This window comes from Hemitrygon akajei, chromosome 12, assembly GCF_048418815.1.
Source record: "Hemitrygon akajei chromosome 12, sHemAka1.3, whole genome shotgun sequence".
Classification (NCBI taxonomy): domain Eukaryota; kingdom Metazoa; phylum Chordata; class Chondrichthyes; order Myliobatiformes; family Dasyatidae; genus Hemitrygon; species Hemitrygon akajei.
The window spans coordinates 75,173,270-75,194,866 of NC_133135.1; the positions used below are offsets into that span (position 1 = coordinate 75,173,270).

General features: G+C 39.8%; 1 protein-coding gene across 1 annotated transcript in view; it reads right to left on the reverse strand.

The window, feature by feature from the left end:
* The window catches only part of cdc73 (cell division cycle 73, Paf1/RNA polymerase II complex component, homolog (S. cerevisiae)), a 315,070-nt gene that overhangs the window by 243,534 nt on the left and 49,939 nt on the right, over window positions 1-21,597 (reverse strand). Inside the window, exons 6-7 of the mRNA XM_073063512.1 lie at window positions 17,875-17,963; window positions 15,312-15,528 (exon numbers count right to left, since the gene is read on the reverse strand). Of these exons, the coding sequence (XP_072919613.1) occupies window positions 15,312-15,528; window positions 17,875-17,963 (306 nt within the window). The remainder of the gene's footprint in view (window positions 1-15,311; window positions 15,529-17,874; window positions 17,964-21,597) is intronic.

A 21,597-nucleotide genomic window follows, 5' to 3' on the forward strand; every position in this document is an offset into this window, starting at 1 on the left:
TAATAAAATAGGCCAAAATCAGCATGGTTTCCTTAAAGGAAAACCTTGCTTGACAAATTTGTCAGAATTCTTTGAGGAAATAACAAGCAGGATGGAACAAAAGAGAGTCAGTGGATGTTATTTACTTGGATTTTAAGAAAGCTTTTAACAAGGTGAGCACATGAGGCTGCCTAACAAGCTAAGAGCCCATGGTATTGCAGGGAGATACTAGCATGGTTGATTGTCAGGAGGCAAAGAGTGGGGATAAATGAGGCCTTTTCTGGGTGGCTGCTGGTAACTTGTGGTGCTCCACAAGTGTTGGTTTTGGGATCACTTTTTTAATGTTCTATTTACATGATTTGGAAGTTGGAATTGATGGCTTTATGGCCAAGTTTGTGGATGATACAAAAAGAGGAACAGATAGTTCTGAGGATGCGGGGAGGCTGCAAAAGAACTTAGAAAGATTGGGAGAATGGGCAAAGAAGTGGCACGTGGAATACAATGTCAGGAAATATATCGCCATGCACTTTGGTAGAAGGAACAAAGGCATAAACTATTTCTTAAAGGGGCAGAAAAATCAAAAATCAGGGGTGCAGAGGAAGTTAGGAGTCCTTGTGCAGGATTCCCTAAGGTAAACTTGCAGGTTGAGTTAATGGTAAGGAATACAAATTCATTTTTAGAGGGATAGAATCTAACAGCAAGGATGTAATGCTGAGGCTTTATAAAGGCACTGACGAGGCCTCGCTTGGAGTATTGTGAGCAGCCTTAAGAAAGGATATGCTGACATTGGAGAGAGTTCAGAGGAGGCTCACACAAATGATTGCAGGAATGAAAGTTATCGCAGGAGCAGCAGTTGGTGGCTCTGGGCTTGGACACACTGGAATTTAGAAGAATGGGGGGGGGGGGGGGATCTCATTGAAACCTATTGAATGTTGGAGGGCCTTGACAAGTAGATGTGGAGAGGATGTTTCCTATGGGGAGTCTGGGGCCAGAGGGCACAGCCTTAGAAAAGGTCCCTATCAATTTTGAATAAAAATGAGAAGGAATTTCATTAGCCAGAGGGTATTAAATCTATGGAATTCGTTGCCACAGGTGGCTGTGGGGGCCACTTCATTAGGTGTATTAAGACAGAGGTTGATAGGTTCTTGAGTAGTCAGAGCATGAAAGGTTACAAGAAGGCAGGAGAATGGGATTGAGAAGGAAAATGGATCAACCATGATGAAGTTGCAGAGCAGACTCAATGGGTCAAATGGCCTAATTCTATTCCTCTCTCTTATGGTCTAATGGCAGATATATAGTGGATCCAAGACAGATCCTCTGAAATGATAAAGCTGAAGAATTTAAAGTTACTGACTCTCTCCACCTCTGATCCTCTGATAAAGATTGGCTTACGGACCTTTGGTTCCTTCTCCTGTAGTCAATAATCAGTTGTTTGATTTTGCTGAAATTGAATGAGAGGTTGTTGCTGTGGCACGACTCAGCCAGATTTCCAAACTCCCTCTTATGTACAGATTCGTCACTACATTGAATTCAGCCAACAACAGTGGTGTCATCCGCAAACTTAAATATGGCATTGGAGCTGTAATCAGCCTCACAATCACAGGTACAATGTGTGTAGAGCAGGCAGCTAAGCACACGGTCTTGTGGTGCACTTGTGCTGATGGTGATTTTGGAGGAGGTTTTGTTGCCAATCCAAACTGACTATGGTCTACAAGTGAGGAAATTGAGGCCTAGATCTTGAAGCTCTTTGATTAGTTTTGATGGGATGATTGTGTTGAATACAGAACTGTAGTCAATGAAGAGCATCCTGAAAGATACATTTTCATTGTCCAGATATTCTAAAGTTGAATGAAGAGCCAATGAAATGACATCTGTTGTTGACCTGTTGTGGTGGTAGGCAAATTGGAGCAGATCCAAGTCACTCCTCAGGCAAAGCACTTCATCACTGTGGGTGTAAGTGCTACAGTAAGTAGAAGGCATGCAGCAGTTATAGTTTATTAAGAGTTTGAGGAGATTTGATATGTCACCCAACAGACTCCAGCAAATTTATACAGATGTCAAGAGGAGAGCATTCTGACTGGCTGCATGGCAGCCTAGTATGTAGGCTCCGACATGCATGACTGAAAGAAGCTGCAGAGGTTGAGGGCTCAACAGGTTCCATCATAGGCACAACCCTCCTCACCATTAAAGTTATCTTCAAAAGGCAGCAAGTTTTACCAGCCTGAGATGAGGAAAAATAAATAAATAATAGTAACGACGATAGATAGATAGATAGATAGATAGATAGATAGATAGATAAATAAATAAATAGATGAGGTGTGTGTGTGTATATATTATACACACACACACACACTCACACACACACACTAAGAACATGAGATGAAGAGACCTTGAAAGTGAGTCCAGTTCAGTGGGAACAATTCAGTGATGGACAAGTGAAGTCATCCCTGTAGTTCAAGAGCCTGATGGCTGAGGGATTCTTGAACCTGGTGGTGGGAGTCACGAGGCTCCTGTACTTTTTTTTTCCTGATGGCAAGTGCAAGAAGGGAGCATGACATGAGTGGTAGGGGTCCTTGATGATGGATGGTGCGTTTCCTTCATCAGTGCTCGATGTGTTCATCCATAATAAATATGATAACATATCTAATACTATCACAGCTTAGTAGAAAATGTTGCCCACAGGATTGTTTTTTGTGTTTCTTTGTAAAGACATGAAAGCTCTAGAGGCAGCTGAGAAAAATTTCTGAATTGACATTAGGGTTGGCAGATTTCTTAATTGGAGAGAATTGAGAAACAGAAGCTACTCTGTTTGGAACAAAGAAAGGTCTGAGAAATTTAACAGCAACATTCAAAAACCCTGTACTGGTTTCATATCAAAAAGGAAAACCAACATCATTGGAAACCCAACACGTCATAAACTACAAGACAACAAGTTGAGATAATTACCAAAGAACATCTGGGGATGTGATCAATTGAACATCTTTAACAGAGTCAATACAATGGGCTGAATAAGGCTCATTCTGTGCTCTGTAGTTGGAAACCAGACAATGAGTCAAACTAGGAAATCTTAATAAACTGACAATTATGCACAAATGGATCTCGATACCTCCCTGTGTGACTGGATCCTCAATTTCCTCATGTAGACCCCAGTCAATATGGACTGACATAACATCTCCTCCACAATCAATATCAGCACAGGTGCACCACAAGGCTATGTGCTTAGCTCCTGCTTTACTCACTTTATATCTATGATTGTGGCTAAGTACAGCTCCAATATGGTTTTTAAATTTGCTAATGACACCACATTTGATAGCCAAATTAAAGGTGGCACTGAAACAGTAAACAGGAGGGAGAATGAAAATCTGGCTTGAATGGTGCCTCTACAACAACCTTTCACTCAACATCAGTAAAACCAAAAAGCTGATTATTGACTACAGGAGGAGGAAACTGGAAGTCCATGAGTCAATAAGGGATTGGAAGTGGAGAGGGTTAGTAGCTTTAAATTCTTTGCTGTATTATATCAGAAGATCTGTCCTAAGACCCGCATTTAAGTGCCACAAAGTAGGTGCAACAAAGCCTCTACTTTCTTAGAAGTTTGCATGCCACCAAAAACTTTGACTAATTTCTATAAATGTACAGTGGAGAGTATCTCAAGCATCACAGCCCAATATTGAAATACCAATGCCCAAAAACAGAAAAGTCTTCAGAAAGTGCTTGAAACAGTCCAGCCCATCACAGGCAAAGCCCTCCCCACCATTAAGCACATTTATATGGAGCGCTGTCACAACCAAGTAGCATTCATCATCAAGCACCTCTGCCATCTAGGCCATGCTCTCTTCTCAGTACTACCACTGCATAAGAGATACAAAAGCAATAGGTCCCACACCACCATGTTCAGGAACAGTTATTACTCTACACCCATCAGGCTCCTAAATCAGCATGGATAACTTCACTCAACATAACTCTGAATTGATTCCACAATGTAGAGACTCAATTTCAAGGTCTCTTTACAACTTATATTCTCAAAATTATTTCTTATTTGCACTATTTGTCTTCTTTTAGACGTATGTTCTTTGTCTTCCTGTACAATTTTTCATAAACTACTGTATCTTTTTATTTTTCTGTAAGTGCCTGCAAGAAAATTAATTTCAAAGTAACTTATGCTGACATATACTGTATACAATGCCTATAAAAAGTATTCACCCCCTTGTTTTATTGCTTTACAAGATTGAATCAGAGAGAATTTAATTTGGAATTTTTGACATTAATCAACAGAAAAAGACTCTTTCATGTCAAAGTGAAAACAGATCTCTATAATTAATTAATTACAATATAAAACACAAAATAATTGATTATGTAAGTATTCACCCCCTTCAAGTCAGTATTTAGTAAATGCAACTTTGACAGCAATCACAGTCTTTAATCTGTGTGGAGAGGTCTCTGCCAGTTTTGCACATCTGGACACTGCAAATTTGCCCCATTCCTCTTTACAAAACTGCTCATATTCTGCCAGATTGCATGAGCGAATAGCCCTTTTCAAGTCCAGCCACAAATTTTCAATTGGGTTGAGGTCTAGACTCTGACTTGCCACTCCAGAACATTAATTTTGTTGTTTTCAAGCCATTCCTGTATAGCTTTGGCTTTATGCTTGGAGTCATTGTCTTGCTGGAAAACAGATCTTTCCCCCAAGTTGCAGTTCTCTTGCAGGCTGCATCAGGCTTTCCTCCAGGATCTCCCTATATTTAGCTACATTCATTTTATCCTCTACCTTCACAAGCCTTCCAGGCCTGCTGCAGTGAAGCATCCCCACAGCATGATGCAGCCACCACCATGCTTCACAGTAGGAATGGTGTGTTTTTGATGATGTGCAGTGTTTGGCTTACTGCCAAACAGAGTTTAGCCTGACACCCAAAAAACTCAATTTGGTTCCATCAGACCATGGAACCTTCTTCCAGCTGACTTCACATGCATTCTGGCAAATCTAGCAGAAATTTCATGCAAGTTTTTTTTTTCCAATAGTGGCTTTCTCTTTGCCACTCTCCTACAAAGCTGAGACTGGTGAATTACCCAAGCAGCAGTTGTATACGTAGCCACTCAGCCACTGAAGTTTGTAACTCCTCCAGAGCTGTCATATGTCTCTTGGTAGCCTTCCTCACTAGTCCCCTTCTTGCACGGTCACTCAGTTTTTGAGGGCGACCTATAAAGGCAGATTTAGAGCTGTGCCATATTCTTCCCATGTCTTGATGATTGACTTAATTGCACATCAAGGGATATTTCAATGGCTTCGAAATTTTCTTGTACCTATCTCCCAGCTTGTGCTTTTCAATAACTTTTTCATGGAGTTGCTTGGAGAGTACTTCTTCTTGGTGTAATTTTTGCCAGGGCACAAGCTCACCAGCAGTTGGACCTTCCAGTTACAAGTATATTTTTACTACAATCAATTGAAACATCTTGACTGCACATGGTGATCTCCATTTAACTAACTATGTGACTTCTAAAACCAATTGGCTGCACCAGTGATGAATTGGTGTGTCATATTAAGGGGGGATGAATACTAATGCAATCAATTATCTTGTATTTTATATTTGTAATTAATTTAGATCACTTTCCAGAGATCTGTAATTTTTGTAAGTAACTTATCTCCTTCTACCTTAGGCCACAAACTTTTCAATCACCACTGCTGTGGACACTTTCTAGAGGTCCAAGATCTGTATGCTCCACGACCGCTGAACTAAGTGTGTAAATGTAGGAGGGGACTATGTTGAAAAATAAACGTACTAGGTTTTATAAAATTGACTCCTTCTACCTTAGGCCACGAACTTATCAATCACCCCTCGTATCTCCAAAACAGATATCAAGACTCAATCATTCAGCCTACTTAACTGGATCACATCCAGTGGGTTGTATGTTTACTTTCTCCATAATTGGCATACATTCTCTACAGGGCATATAGCAACAGCTTCTTAAAACTTCTCTGCCATGGCCTCTCAAAGTTGTAGCCAGAAAGGGCAACAGCAGCACAGGTTCCTTTTAAGTCACACATCACTCAGACTTGAAAATACTGTATGTCATCAAGCCTTCACCACCATTGAGATCCAAGTAACTTCAAACTCTGCAAACTTACATATGTTAGGGAAAAGTAAAAAGCTAAAAAAACAATTTTGATATACAAACCCCATTTCCAAAAAAGTTGGGATATTTTCCAAAATGCAAAAAAAACAAAAATCTGTGATATGTTAATTCACGTGAAGCTTTATTTAACTGACAAAAGTACAAAGAAAAGATTTTCAATAGTTTTACTGACCAACTTAATTGTATTTTGTAAATTGTTACGTATTCAGGCAACAATAAATATATATGAGTTAGGCAAGGGTTTTTATAACAAATAACACGTTTATTAAACACTGAAAACAAACCCCCCAAAAGTAAACAAACACTAGCGTAACCGGAACTCAGCTGCTGTGCGGCAGATTCACAGTTCTTAATAGCGTTGCAGTTCAAACAGTTCTTAAAGCGGTATTGAAAAAAAACAGTTCTTTAAAGCGGTATGCCGAAAGTTCAAAAGCTCACAGTCCATTTAAAAGGAGAGACTTTTTAAGGCGATTTAAATTCTCTTCCACGTCGTTGTCCTTCTATCCCCGGCGTCGAACTTTCCCACGAAGAATTTTATGAAATATAACGGCTTAAAGGCACTGACCTTTCTTCCACACTATTCTCAATCTCCCGCTATCCCAGCGGAGATTAACACGAGAACAGTCAACGAAATCCTTCCGAATGAGGATCACACAAGGTCGAACTTTCCACCGTCAAAAATCGATTCTCCTCGATCTTTATCTTCCAAATTCTTATCTTCACTCTCCACCAGCAAAGAAACCGCTAGCAATGACCTTTTAAACTTTAGGCATTATATAAAACTTCATTTTTCAACTAAACTGCGTCATCACATTAAATCACGCAGTGACATGAAATCAGCTTGGCAAATCTAGCCACGAACTGCCCCACCTGACAGGGTGGGTCTTCCTTTTATACCCTATAAAAAAAACCTGTCACATGACCTCTACTGGCGGGAAAATGACATCACTCCACCATCACAAGACAATTACCTCAAGTCCAGTATAACTTCAACCCCAGTCACGTGACAAGGGTACCACTGTCGCGTGTCACGGGTACGTAACAAAATATACACAAATTTAGAATTTGATGGCTGCAACACACTCAACAAAAGTTGGGACAGAGGCATGTTTACTACTGCGTTACATCACTTTTCCTTTTAATAACACTTTTTAATTGTTTTGGAACTGAGGATACTAATTGTAGTAGATTTGCAATTGGAAATTTTGTCCATTCTTGCTTGATATAAGACTTCAGCTGCTCAACAGTCCGTGATTCTCCTCTTCATGATGCGCCATACATTTTCAATAGGAGATAGATCTGGACTGGCAGCAGGCCAGTCAAGCACACGCACTCTGTGTCTACAAAGCCACGCTGTTGTAGCCCGTGCAGAATGTGGTCTGGCATTGTCCTGCTGAAATAAGCATGGACGTCCCGGGAAGAGACATCGCCTTGATGGCAACATATCTCTCTCTAAAATCCTAATATACGCCTCAGAGTCAATGGTACCTTCACATACATGCAACTCACCCATGCCGTGGGCACTGATGCACCCCCATACCATCACAGATGCTGGCTTTTGCACCTTTCGCTGATAACAATCAGGATGGTCGTTTTCACCTTTGGCATGGAGAACTCGACACCCGTTTTTTCCGAAAACTAGCTGAAATGTGGACACATCTGACCACAGCACACAGTTCCACAGTCTTTCGGTCCATCTGAGATGAGCTTGGGCCCAGAGAACTCACCGGCGTTTCTGCATAGAGTTGATGTATGGCTTCCTCCTTGCGTAATATAGCTTCAAGTTGCATTTCTGGATGCAGCGACAGACTGTGTTAAGTGACAATGGTTTTCCAAAGTACTCCTGAGCCCAGGTGGCTATAATTGTCACAGTAGCATGACGGTTTCTTAGGCAGTGCCGCCTGAGGGCTCAAAGATCACAGTGGTTTCCAACCTTGCCCTTTACGCACTGAGATGTCTCTGAATTCTCTGAATCTTTTCACAATATTATGTACTGTAGTTGTTGAAAGACCTAAATTCTATGCAATCTTGCGTTGGGAAATGTTCCTTTTGAACTGACTAACAATTCTCTCAAAAATTTTGGCACAAAGGGGTGAGCCACGACCCATCCTTGCTTGCAAAGACTGAGCCTTTGATGGACGCTACTTTTATACCCAGTCATGATACCTCACCTGCTACCAATTAGCCTGCTTAATGTGGAGTCTTCCAAACCGGTGTTACTTGAATATTCTGTGCACTTTTCAATCTTATTTTAATTCTGTCCCAACTTTTGTTGAGTGTGTTGCAGCCATCAAATTCTAAGTTTGTGAATATTTACAAAATTCAATTAAGTTGGTCAGTAAAACTATTGAAAATCTTTTCTTTGTACTTTTGTCAGTTAAATAAAGGTTCACGTGAATTAACATATCAGATTTTTGTTTTTATTGCATTTTGGAAAATATCCCAACTTTTCTGGAAATGGGGTTTGTAGAAATATCAAGGAAATTCACTATGCAAAAATCTCCTAGGGAAAAATGTACATTCTTTTTGGGAAATTCAGAGCTTATTCCTTTAATTTTGAAATTAAAAACCTACAGCGCAACTCACAGGAATGAAACAACACTGACAATTCAAAACTTCTCAGCAAATTCTGAAAGTTGCCTTTATAATTAATTCAAATTCTTGAAACATACAAGCACAGGAAAATATATTTGATTTAGAGAAAAATACACATTTTATCTCCATTATTTCCCTAGCAATGTTCCTACAATTACAAACAAGTGCTTCCAAAACATCAACAACAGATAAAGACCTGATTAGGACAAAGGAATCAATAGTTTGAGTCTACAATGAGCCATTCAGCTGTCATCCTATCTATTCAATTTGTTTTGGAAACAATCAATACAAATTCCTTAACTTTTTGCAAAAGGAGTTAATAAAAATCAGTAGTGACAAGTATTTCTCTGGAGTACTTTAAACTTACATTTGGATACTTTTGTTGAGATTTCTCACTGTCTAAAATTAATCCAAAAAATTAAGAAATTTCTAAAAACTATAGACACAACTGTACACAACTCCAAAAATCTAAAAGCAATGGAGGCATTGTAATATCTTTCATCCAGAGTTAAAAGTTCTTACAACTTCTCTTACCAAAGCTGCTCAGAATTCAATTGGATGACCTGTTAACAGTTACTCAAGACTTAATTTGGGAAATATTTTAAGGTTTGCAAACAGAATGTGCTTCTCCAACGTGCATAAAGGGGACACAGAAGAGTCTATGCTTTCTGAGGAGATTGAGGTCTAACCTGCATAAAGGAAGCACAGAAGCATTTATACTTTCTGAGAAAATTGAGGCGTGCAAGGCTGCCATCTCCATTCTAACAATCTTCTACAGGAGCACCATCCAGAGTGTCCTGTCTGGTTGTGTCATTGTGTGGTACAGAGGCTGCTTGGTAGCAGTCTGCAAAACCGCCAAGAGGATCACCAGGGTTTCCTTACACCGCATCCCACAATGTTTTTCATCCACCATCATCAGGAAGTATGCACAGAAGCATCAGGACAGCGAACTATTTACTGTCTAATGTACTGTTAATGTTTACCTGTGCTGTGCACTTCACATGCACTTTGAATTATATTTTATATAATATTTGTGGTAATATTTAGTTTTATGTGCTGTGTGTGATATACGTATTGTTGGTCTACTATGGACCGGAGAAACATTGTTTTGCTTGTTTGTATGCATGGACAGTCAGATGACAATACACAAACTTGAACTTAAACTAAAGAGCAGGCAGCAGAGGCAAGGACAACAAAGAGGTGGTCGTGGGAGGCAAAGGAGTGGCTATTGATTTGCTTCAAGTCAGTGAACTGGGCCATGTTCAAAGACTCATCAGAGGCTCTGAGTGAATACCCCTCAGTTGTCATGGACTTTATAAAGATATTTGTGAAAGAGAATACCTGTTTCACCCAACAAAATTATTCCGACTTCCTCAACCAGAAGCCCTAAATAAACCAAGTGATCCATAATCTGCTGAGGGCTAATCGATGGCGCTAAGATTTGGCAATCAAGGGAAGTACGAAAAGTCCAGGTACCTCTCCAGAAAGCCATCCTGCATGCAAAGTGGCAATTTAGACCAACTCTAAATCATAGAAAGATGCTCAACAACTGAGGCAGGGCTTGAATGCTATCACCGCCGATGAAGTAAAACCAAGCGAAATATACTTCAACAAGGTTTTGCTACCTTTTATGCTCACTTTGACTGACAGAACATGGAGGAAACTTCATGAACTCCCACAGCCCTCAATAATCCTGTGATTTCAGTCTCTGAAGCTGATGTAAGAGCATCCTCCAGGAAGGTAAACCCACAGAAAGCATCTGGCCCAGACTGTCTATCTGTTTGAGTACTGAAGACTGGCTGGAGCGTTTACTGATATCTTTAACCTCTCACTTCGGCAGTCTGAGGTACCCACTTGCTTCAAGCAGGCTTCAATCATACCAGCACCCAAGAAATACTCAGTAACCTGCCTCAATGAGTATGGTCTAGTAACACTTACATCCACTGTGATGAAGTGCTTTGCGAGGCTGGTCATGAAACTTAACAACTCCTGCCTGAGGAGTGACTTAGATTTGCTCCAACTTGTCTAGCCCAGCAGATGCCATTTCATTGGCTCTTCATTCAGCTCTGGCACATATGGATAGAAAAGGTGCATACATCAGGATGTTCTTCATTGACTACAGCTCTGAATTCAACACTATCATCCCCTCAAAACGAATCAATAAGCGTCAAGACCCTCAATACCTTCTTGTGCAAATGAATCCTTGAATTTCCTCATCTGAAAACACCAGTCAGTTCAGATTCACAACAACATCTCTTCCACCATTACCATAGGTACACCACAAGGCTGTGTACTTAGCCTCATACTACTAAGTATAAAGCAAGTAGAGCAAGGGGCCAAGTACAACTCCAGCACAATATTTAAGTTTGCTGACAACACTACTGCTATTAGCCAAATCAACATATGGGAGGGAGATTGAATATCTGGCTGTCTGGTGTCACAAAAACTTTTTACTCAACATCAGCAAAACAAAAGAGTTGATTACTGACTAATTAAAGAAGAAACCAGAGGTCCATGAGCCAGTCCTCATCAGGGGATCAGACGTGGAGAGGCTAGTTATTTTAAATTTCTCAGCATTATCATTTGAGAAGATGGGTCCAGCACATACAGTAAGTGCCATTACAAAAAAGGCACAGCAGTGCCTCTACTTTCTTAAAAATTTACAAAGATTTGGCAAGTCATCGAAAACTTTGACAAACTGGTGTTCTGAATGGTATGGAAACACTGATGCCCTCAAGTGGAAAATCCTACAAAAAGTAGGAGATATAGCCAGTCCATCGCAGGTAAAGAACCTCCCCACCACTGAACATGTCTCCAAGGAGCAATGGCTCAGGAAAGTAAAAAGGACTCCCACCAACCAGACTATGTTCTCTTCTCATTGCTGCCATCAGGAAGTACAGGAACCTGATTGTTACCCATCAGGCTCCTGAACCAGAGTGGTCAATTTTACTCACCTCAACACCGAACTGATCCCACATCCTATGGGCCCACTTTCAAGTAATCTACAACTCATGTTCTCAATATTATTTATCATTTAGCTATTTGATATTTTTTGTATTTGCACAATTTGTCAACTTTTGTACATTAGTTGTCATCTTTTCATTGATTCTATTGTGTTTCTTTGTATCTACTGTGAATGCTCACAAGGAAATAATTCTCAGGGTAGTATACGGTGACAAATATTTGTAGTATTTGATAATACATTTACTTTTACTTTGAAAATGTTTCCTGCAAACTCTAATTACATTAATTGGAACAAATGCTCTGGTAAAAACATTAAGTGGCTCTAATTGATGAGGCTCAACCAACTATGTTTTAATTCTTGCAAATTGCAATTTATAATTTCTAAAAGCATAAGAAGGAATCTTGCCAGAATCAGACATTTCCCTCATTGTTGACATTAGGATAACTGATCTTTGAAGTAAAGATCCACAATTCTTTTTGTGAATCAGAATAGCATTTGTTGACTCTTAAGCTTTACTTTTTATCATCATGTCTTCGACTTGAAGTGGATGAGACATCAGTGGATCAAAGAAGTGGATCAAACAGACATCAAATCTCACTGAGGGATTAGCAGTAGGAAGTGTTAGCAGTTTTAAATTTCTGCGTGTCAACATTTTTGAGAATCGGTGTTACATTTATGTGGTTATGAAGAAGACATACCAGCAGCTCTACTTCATTAAGAGTTTGAGATGTGATACATCAAAGGCTCTTGTAAATTTCTACAGAAATATAGTGGAAAACATTCTGACTGATTGCATCACAGCCCGGTACGGAGGCTCCACTGCATAGGGTTGCAAGAAGCTGCAGAGGATTGTAAACTCTGGTAGCTTCATCATGGGCATAACCTTTCCCACCATCAAAGATATCTTCAAGAGGCGGTGGCTCAAGAAGGCATACATCATTAAGGACCCGCACCATACCCTCTTTGTGTTACTACCATCAGGGGATTGTACCAGAGCCTGAACACATGCACTAAATGATTCAAGAACAGCTTTTTCCCTTCTGTCATCAGATTTATGAATAATCCAAGAACATATCTCATATTCCTCTTTTTTCGGCAGCATTTATTTAGTTTGCAATTCAGAGTAAATTTATGCCTCTGCACACCACCACTGCTGCTGCAAAACGACTGCACATCATATAAAACAGTGATAATAAAACCTGACCCTGAAGTCCAAGAACATTTAATTAATTGTATGAAGTCAAATAATAAGAGCTGCATTGAGCATTTTTAAATGGAAGTGACACTATCTTTGAGAATTTTTAGTCATCAACCAATGTATCAAATCAATTTTCACTTAAATCTTTTGCAATTTCTACAATGGTTTCAACATTCTAGAGTAATACCAGAAATTCCAGAAGCAGCAACTGCTATTTCCCCAGATAACTATGAGGAAATTTAAGATTTCTCTGTTTGCAAGAATACAAAAATCTAAACTTTGATCTAAATCTAACTTTGATCTAAAACCTAGAGCTGTCAATCAGACTTCAGTCATGGAATCCAACATGAAGGCCTAATTTCCTAAAACTCTTAGCTGTAGTAAATGAATGTTTGTGAAACACCCTTAATTTCAGTGGAGAAATAGTTCTAAAAAAAATGAGGTAAGTTTCAGGAAATTGACCTTTCTTGAATTAACATATGTTTTAATTGCTTCTGCATTATTTTTAAAGTAAAACATTTTCAAACTCAAAAATTATAATTTTTTAAACTTTCAATGTTAATGATGTTTAACAGCTTTGACATTCTATTAAGCCTGTAAATGTAGTTTAGTTTATTAAAGCATTTTTATGGAAAAGGCTCATTCAAATGCCAGCATGTGATAAGTTCTACAAAAAGAAAAGGTGCTTGGTGCCTCATCAATCAGTGCCAGCTTCATGAGTTTGGTTATACCAATTTTTGTTTCAGGTATAATCAGCGGAGAGGAGGGCTCTCCTAAGATTCCAGGTTAATTTTCCTGATTATAATATTTCCAGATTTGGTTCAGTAGAGGGCAATTTCTTCCAATTCACATTTGTAGGTGCAATCCATTTCCATAAATAAAAATTAAGCTCACTGAGTGAAATAAGGAATGCTACATTTAAAGAAGTGCCTTTTTTGAATAAGACCTTAAACCGAAACTACATCAACATCTTGGGCAAAAGAAGATTCAATAGTTCCACACTAAAGAGAAGTAATCCTGTCGTTCTAGCCAATAACTATTGTGTAATCCACAAAGCCAAAAATCAAATTACCTGACAGTTCCCACACTATGGGGGTTTGACAGATGTAAATTGGACCCTGAACTTCTATTTTAATTACAATGAGAGGTATTTATTGATAGTAGAAACTTGAGAATGAAAAAGTAAATAGGCGTCTTTTTAAATATGTTTTCTTTAAATCCTTAACCATCATATGAGATTTGATTCATGCCATGTCAAGCAAAGTAAGTGGAAAAAACAAATGAAATTGTCACATTATGAAGAAACAGCTCTGAAACATTTGATTCACAAGTGCAATCTTCCATGACTTCTGCCAAAAGCATTCATTTTTTGTGACTGTTATAACAGCTTAAAACTGACCGAGATACAATCTTAAAATTTCTTGTCCCTCTTATGAATAATATCCAAATCTATCTACCTATATCCGCATATGGCTTTTTTCCACATACAGGTGAGTGACTTCAACTTTATCAATTGAGGGATCATACAGAATCCTTTCAAATTAGTCATTCCTCAAATGTTTATCCAAGTTCTTCCTCTGCTGAATGATTACATGTAAATCGTGATCCTAACCGATGGGTCTGCCACAGACTGGAGTCAATCAATGCAGTATCAAGTCATCAATCCTCTTCTCAGCCTTTCTCATTTCATTACTGTTAATCTAAAGATGAACAAGAAACCACTGAACATTTGTCACCTTTACTCCTGAAACAAGGTCACCCCAGCTTTTAATATTGATTTTTCGTTAGATTACACCCTGCGTCATGTCAATAATCTCCATATCATTGTTGATTCCTTCACTGAAGCATAAAAGGGCCTTCTATTAAGTATCTGGAAGACAAAAGGCCCAATCTGCCAAGCTTGCAGCACAAAATGTTTCCCTCCCAAATCAAGATCTACAATGAGATGAAAAAGATCACTTTTCAAACCATGGGGCTGCTTCTCAGTGAAGGCAGAAATCAACAATCAAAACCTCAAACATTTCAACAAGCTCAGTCTATTGGCCAGCAGTGAGCCTCACCTCCAGTAAGTTTTGGAAGCACATACAACTTATAGTATGTATCTCAAAGCACTGGTGATGCAAAACCAATATTATATCCACAAAATCCTCCAAAATAATTCAAAGATAGACAAAACAATCTCAGCATCCTCTTGGGTTAGCATCACCAGCATCAAAGCTCTGATCACACTGCAGCCACATCATCCTGGACACTAAAACCAAGTAATCTGGCCCATGCTCCAATAGGGCAAGAGATTTCCAGAACCAAAAAAACAGTCCCAGTGCGTTCTCAAAATTACATTAGTAAAAACATAATAACCTTACGAGTCAAGTATGTGTTGTGATCTTTGTGACCTTAGAAAATAAAACACAATCATATAATACTTAATTCACCTAAACTCACCTTGCCAGTGCTTTGGAGAATGGTAGTTCTTGTTCGCCACACTCTCTCTCTACTGACAATATCTCTGGTTACATCTACTTCAGAATCTACAAAACTTCTTTGTTTCAAAGCTGCAATGTCATCATCCAGATCTGTCTTAATAGTAGACCGTTTTTTTGCCATGATCTTAGCTTTAATAGCGGCAATCTTTTCCACTGACATTGCCTCTGATAATGACCTAGAATCACAAAAAAATCAAACCTAAAAAAAATTTCCCACATTCTTTAATGTAAATCTGTAATCTACATGAGTAATCCAATTTGAACATTGAGCTATTATATTTTGTTACAAAATAAAAAACATTAATGTGAAATTTCATTTTAAAGTCAGCACAAAATAAACTTTTTGGAATATTTTCTACAAAAAAGAGCAAACATACTGTGATTTTAAATACTATTTATACATTCATAACATAGAAGGTCCTCAGCATAATATTTTTATAACATGTCATTCTGCAAACTAAAAAATGTACACTTAAAAGATCCACAAAACCAATAATAAATGATCATTTAATCTGCTTTTGATGTGTTGGATGAGCAAATTTAGTCAAAACACAAAAATGTGTTTTTTTAATCATTTTTTTGGATAATACCACCAGCTCTTGCATAAGCAGGTGGCTTAACTTAATTTCCACTCTGAAAGAAAATTTTGACACTAATTGATGTATGGGTGAAACCTTCTGTTATGTGCTCCAGCGTTAATGTAATGAGTAAATGTAAATTCTTTCTTAAAAGTCAAGTTGCCACCAATGATCCAGGCAAATATTTTAAGGACATGTCAAATGCCCAATCTTATAGTTTCATCTTGTCCTGCCAAAAAAAACTATAAACCTTAGATAGACAAAAGGCTACTGACAAGAAATATTAATTCTATATCTCAATTAATAAATGTTGCCAGCCCTGCTGAATCACATATATTTTTATTTGAGTATTTTGGTTTTGTGATATCTCAGATTTGAAATATACCATATTCGTCTCAAGTACCATAATCAGAACAAACACAGTGAAAATGGTTAAACAAGATTAAGATACGAGTATAACACAGACCCAATGGAAGAGAACATTTAGTAATGCAGCTGAGAAACTGCTGGGTCCACCAAGAATGAGGTCTCTCCGGCAAGACTTCTCTAACACTGAGTAAGTGAGCAATGGTAATTGAACTACCAACAGGGAGAATAAACAAACATTGTTTTTTATTGTTATGAGTTATTCTTCCATATGATATAAAGAGCAGAAAAAGGCCACTCAGTCCTTTGAGTATGTTCAACGATTCAATAAAGAGTATAGCTAATCTCAGTATCACATTCCACCAACACCCAGTAACCCCTCACCCTTTGCATACCAAGAATTGAACTAGCTCTTCCTAAAATATCCAAGGACTCTGCTCCCAATGCTCCTTGAGAAAAAGAACTCCAGAGACTCACTATTCAGAGACAAAAGCTCTGTCACACTTCTATCTTAAATGGGCAACCCGTATTTTTAGTGATCCCCTATTTCTAGATTCTCCCACAAAAGGAGACATCCTCTCCATATCTACTTTGTCAAGACCTCTCAGGATCTGATGTGTTTCTATCAAGTTCTTTCTCGCTCTTCTAAACTCCAGCAGATACAACTCTACCTAAACTTGTACTTACTGGAGTTTAAGAAGTAAGAAGCAACTTTTGTCATAGGGTCTAGAAGACATCTGAACTACCTCTAAAGTATTAAAATCCAAAATAAGTCCAAAATTTAAGCACAGTGTGCCAATGGTCTACTAACTGAGGCAGAGTTTCCTCACTTTAGTATTTAATTCCTCAACAATAAGCAAACCCATTCTGTCAGGTTTCCTACTACTTGCCATATTCACCGAGTAACTTTTTGCAAATCATGCACAAAGACACTCTGCACCTCAGAGCTGCAGGCTCTTTGCTATTTGATAAGTATCAAGGATAGTCTTAATAGAAAACAAAGGCAACATTTAATGAACAACATTGCATGGTACAACAATATATCAAAAGATTTACCGCATGATACGCACAGTATGAACTGATGCATAAAAGGACAGAAAATTATATTGGCCATTGAAGACAGAGGGTGATGGAAAAGGGATGTTTTTGTGGTTAGATGCCCTAAGTGTTTCAAAGCAATTAGTACTGGAACTTGCTATTTGTGACACAAGTTTGATGAGCTTGTGACAAAGGTGGCATTATCACTATGTTTGCAGATGACACGAAGATTAGTGAAGTGGTAGTCTTAGGATACGTGGTGATACTGAAGAACAAAGGGACCTTGATATAGAGATCCAAAGATCCCTGGAAGTGCAGCACAGGGGTGTGTGTGTGTGTGCGCGTGTGCCTGCCTTCTAAAACACATCTAATTTAAATGATTTACAACCATTAAGGTATCATGGGATTTTATTCCATCTAGATGGGATTACAGAGGAGTCACAAAGAGGAAATTAATATGGCACGCCTGATAATCGCCCTAATCGGTTGCAAATAATTTTATTTTATTCTACTATAAAAGTGTTCATGTATTCAATTTACCTGATCTGCTCCGTCTGTACAATGCCTTCTTTGTGGCCTTCCAATCGAGCTGCCAAACGCTCTTTGTCAAGTCGCACACGTTCTTCATCCTAATTAACATAAACCATCCCAGATTTTATAAACCACCACAGTTTAATCATTACAAAATATACAAAGTAAAATACTAGTAATACACACAGAACGCTGGAGGAACTCAGCAGGCAGACAGCATCTATGAGTACAGTCAACATTTCAGGCCGAGACCCTTCATCAGAACTGGAAAAAAAGATGAGGAGTCAGAGTAAGAAAGTGGGGGAAGGGGTAGAAGAACCACAAAGTGAAGATAAAACCAGGAGTGTGGGGAGGGATGAAGTAAAGAGCTGGGAAGCTGGTGAAAAATGTACAGGGCTGGAAAAGAGGGAATCTTATAGGAAAAGACAGACAATAGACAATAGGTGCAGAAGTAGCCTGCACCCTTCAAGCCTGCACCACCATTTTGAGATCATGGCTGATCATCTACTATCAATACCCGGTTCCTGCCTTGTCCCCATAACCCTTGATTCCCCTATCCATAAGATACCTATCTAGCTCCTTCTTGAAAGCATCCAGAGAATTGGCCTCCACTGCCTTCCGAGGCAGTGCATTCCAGACCCCCACAACTCTCTGGGAGAAGAAGTTTTTCCTTAACTCTGTCCTAAATGACCTACCCCTTATTCTCAAACCATGCCCTCTGGTACTGGACTCTCCCAGCATCTGGAACATATTTCCTGCCTCTATCTTGTCCAATCCCTTAATAATCTTATATGTTGCAATCAGATCCCCTCTCAATCTCAATTCCAGCGTGTACAAACCCAGTCTCTCTAACCTCTCTGCGTAAGACAGTCCTGACATCCCAGGAATTAACCTTGTGAATCTACGCTGCACTTCCTCTACAGCCAGGATGTCCTTCCTTAACCCTGGAGACCAAAACTGTACACAATACTCCAGGTGTGGTCTCACCAGGGCCCTGTACAAATGCAAGAGAATTTCCTTGCTCTTGTACTCAATTCCCTTTGTAATAAAGGCCAACATTCCATTAGCCTTCTTCACTGCCTGCTGCACTTGCTCATTCACCTTCAGTGACTGATGAACAAGGACACCTAGATCTCTTTGTATTTCTCCCTTACCTAACTTCACACCGTACAGATAATAATCTGCCTTCCTGTTCTTACTCCCAAAGTAGATAACCTCACACTTATTCACATTAAATGTCATCTGCCAAGTATCTGCCCACTCACCCAGCCTATCCAAGTCACCCTGAATTCTCCTAACATCCTCATCACATGTCACACTGCCACCCAGCTTAGTATCATCAGCAAACTTGCTGATGTTATTCTCAATGCCTTCATCTAAATCGTTGACGTAAATCGTAAACAGCTGTGGTCCCAATACCGAGCCCTGTGGCACCCCACTAGTCACCACCTGCCATTCCGAGAAACACCCATTCACCGCTACCCTTTGTTTTCTACCAACCAGTTTTCTATCCATGTCAATGTCTTCCCCCCAATGCCATGAGCTTTGATTTTACCCACCAATCTCCTATGTGCAACCTTATCAAATGCCTTCTGAAAATCGAGGTACACTACATCCACTGGATCTCCCTTGTCTAACTTCCTGGTTACATCCTCGAAAAACTCCAATAGATTAGTCAAGCATGATTTACCCTTGGTAAATCCATGCTGGCTTGGCCCAATCCTATCACTGCTATCTAGATATGCCACTATTTCATCTTTAATAATGGACTCTAGCATCTTCCCCACTACTGATGTTAGGCTGACAGGTCGATAGTTCTGTGTTTTCTCCCTCCCTCCTTTCTTAAAAAGTGGGATAACATTAGCCATTCTCCAATCCTCAGGAACTGATCCTGAATCTAAGGAACATTGGAAAATGATTACCAATGCATCTGCAATTTCCAGGGCCACCTCCTTTAGTACCCTAGGATGCAGACCATCTGGACCTGGGGATTTGTCAGCCTTCAGTCCCATCAGTCTACTCATCACCATTTCCTTCCTAATGTCAATCTGTTTCATTTCCTCTGTTACCCTATGTCCTTGGCCCATCCATACATCTGGGAGATTGCTTGTGTCTTCCTTAGTGAAGACAGATCTAAAGTACTTATTAAATTCTTCTGCCATTTCTCTGTTTCCCAGAAGGCCATGGAAGAAGGAAAATGGAGAGGAGTACCAGAGGGAGGTGATAGGCAGGTAAGGAGATAAGGTGAGAGAGGGAAATAGGAATCGGGAATGGTGAAGGGGGGAGGAGATTACCTTAAGTTTAAAAATCAATGTTCATGTCATCAGGTTGGAGGCTACCCAGAGAGAATATAAGCTGTTGCTCCTCCAACCTGAATGTGGCCTCATCACAACAGAAGAGGCGTATCTGTACTCACTAGAATTTAGAATATTGGGGGGGGGGGGGGGTGAATCTCATCGAAACCTACCAAATGTTGAAAGGACTAGATGGGGTAGATGTAGAGAGGATATTTCCTATGGAGGAGGTATCCAGAACTAGACAGCACTGCCTCAAAATTGAGGGGCAACCTTTTACAACAGAGGTAAGGAGGAATTTTTTTAGTCAGAGAGTAGTGTATCTGCAAAATGCTCTGCCACAGACTGTGGTGAAGGCCAAGCCCATGGGTATATTTAAGGCAGAAGTTGATCAGTCAGGACATCAAAGGAAATGGCAAGAAGACAGGTGTATGGGGCTGAGTGGGATCTGAAATCAGCAATGATGGAATGGCAGAGAAAGCTCGATGTGCTGAATGGTCTAATTCTGCTCCTTTGTCTGACAGTCCTATGGACATGTCAGAATGGGAATAGGAAGTGGAATTCAAATGGGTGGCCACTGGAAGATCCTGTTTTTTTCTGGCTGATATACAGGAGCCACACCAGGAGCACTGGATACAGTAGATGACCCCAACACACTCACAGGTGAAGTGCTGCCTCACCTGGAAGGACTGTATGGGGCCCTGAATGGTAGCGATGGAGGTGGTGTAGGGCCAGGTGTAGTACTTGTTCTGCTTGCAAGGATAAGTGCCAGGAGAGAGATCAGTGGGGAGGGACGAATAAATCAAGGGAGTCGAGTAGCCAGCAACCCCTGAGGAGTATCGGTGAGACCCGATGCTGAGCACTTACGCTTTGTTCGCCAGAAAAAGCAGAATCAGCCAGTGGTGACTCATTTTAATTCTATTTCCCATTCCCCCAACGTGATGGCAAGAACATCAATTTCTCAAACTTATGGTAATGCCCCACCCCACCTTCACTATTCCCATTCCCAGCTCTCACCTTATCTCCTTACATACCTATCACCTCGCTCTGGATGTCCTCTTCCTTTTCTTTCTTCCATGACCTTCTGTCCTCTCCCATTAGATTCCCCCTTCTCAGGCCCTGTATCTCACCAATCAGATTCCCAACTCTTCACTTCACCCCTCCCCCTCCCAGTTTCACCAATCACCTTGTTCTTCATCCCTCCCCCCACTTTCTTACTCAGACTCAGCTTTTCTCCCCCAGTACTGATGAAGAATCTCAGCCTGAAACGTCGACTGTACTTTTTTCCATAGATGCCGCCTGGCCTGCTGAGTTGTTCCAGCTTTTGTGTGTGTTGCTTGGATTTCCAGCATGTGCAGATTTTCTCTTGTTTATGGAAGGTAAAACACTAGTCTGCTACCACCTAATACACACTACTATGACAGTGTCAGTACATTTA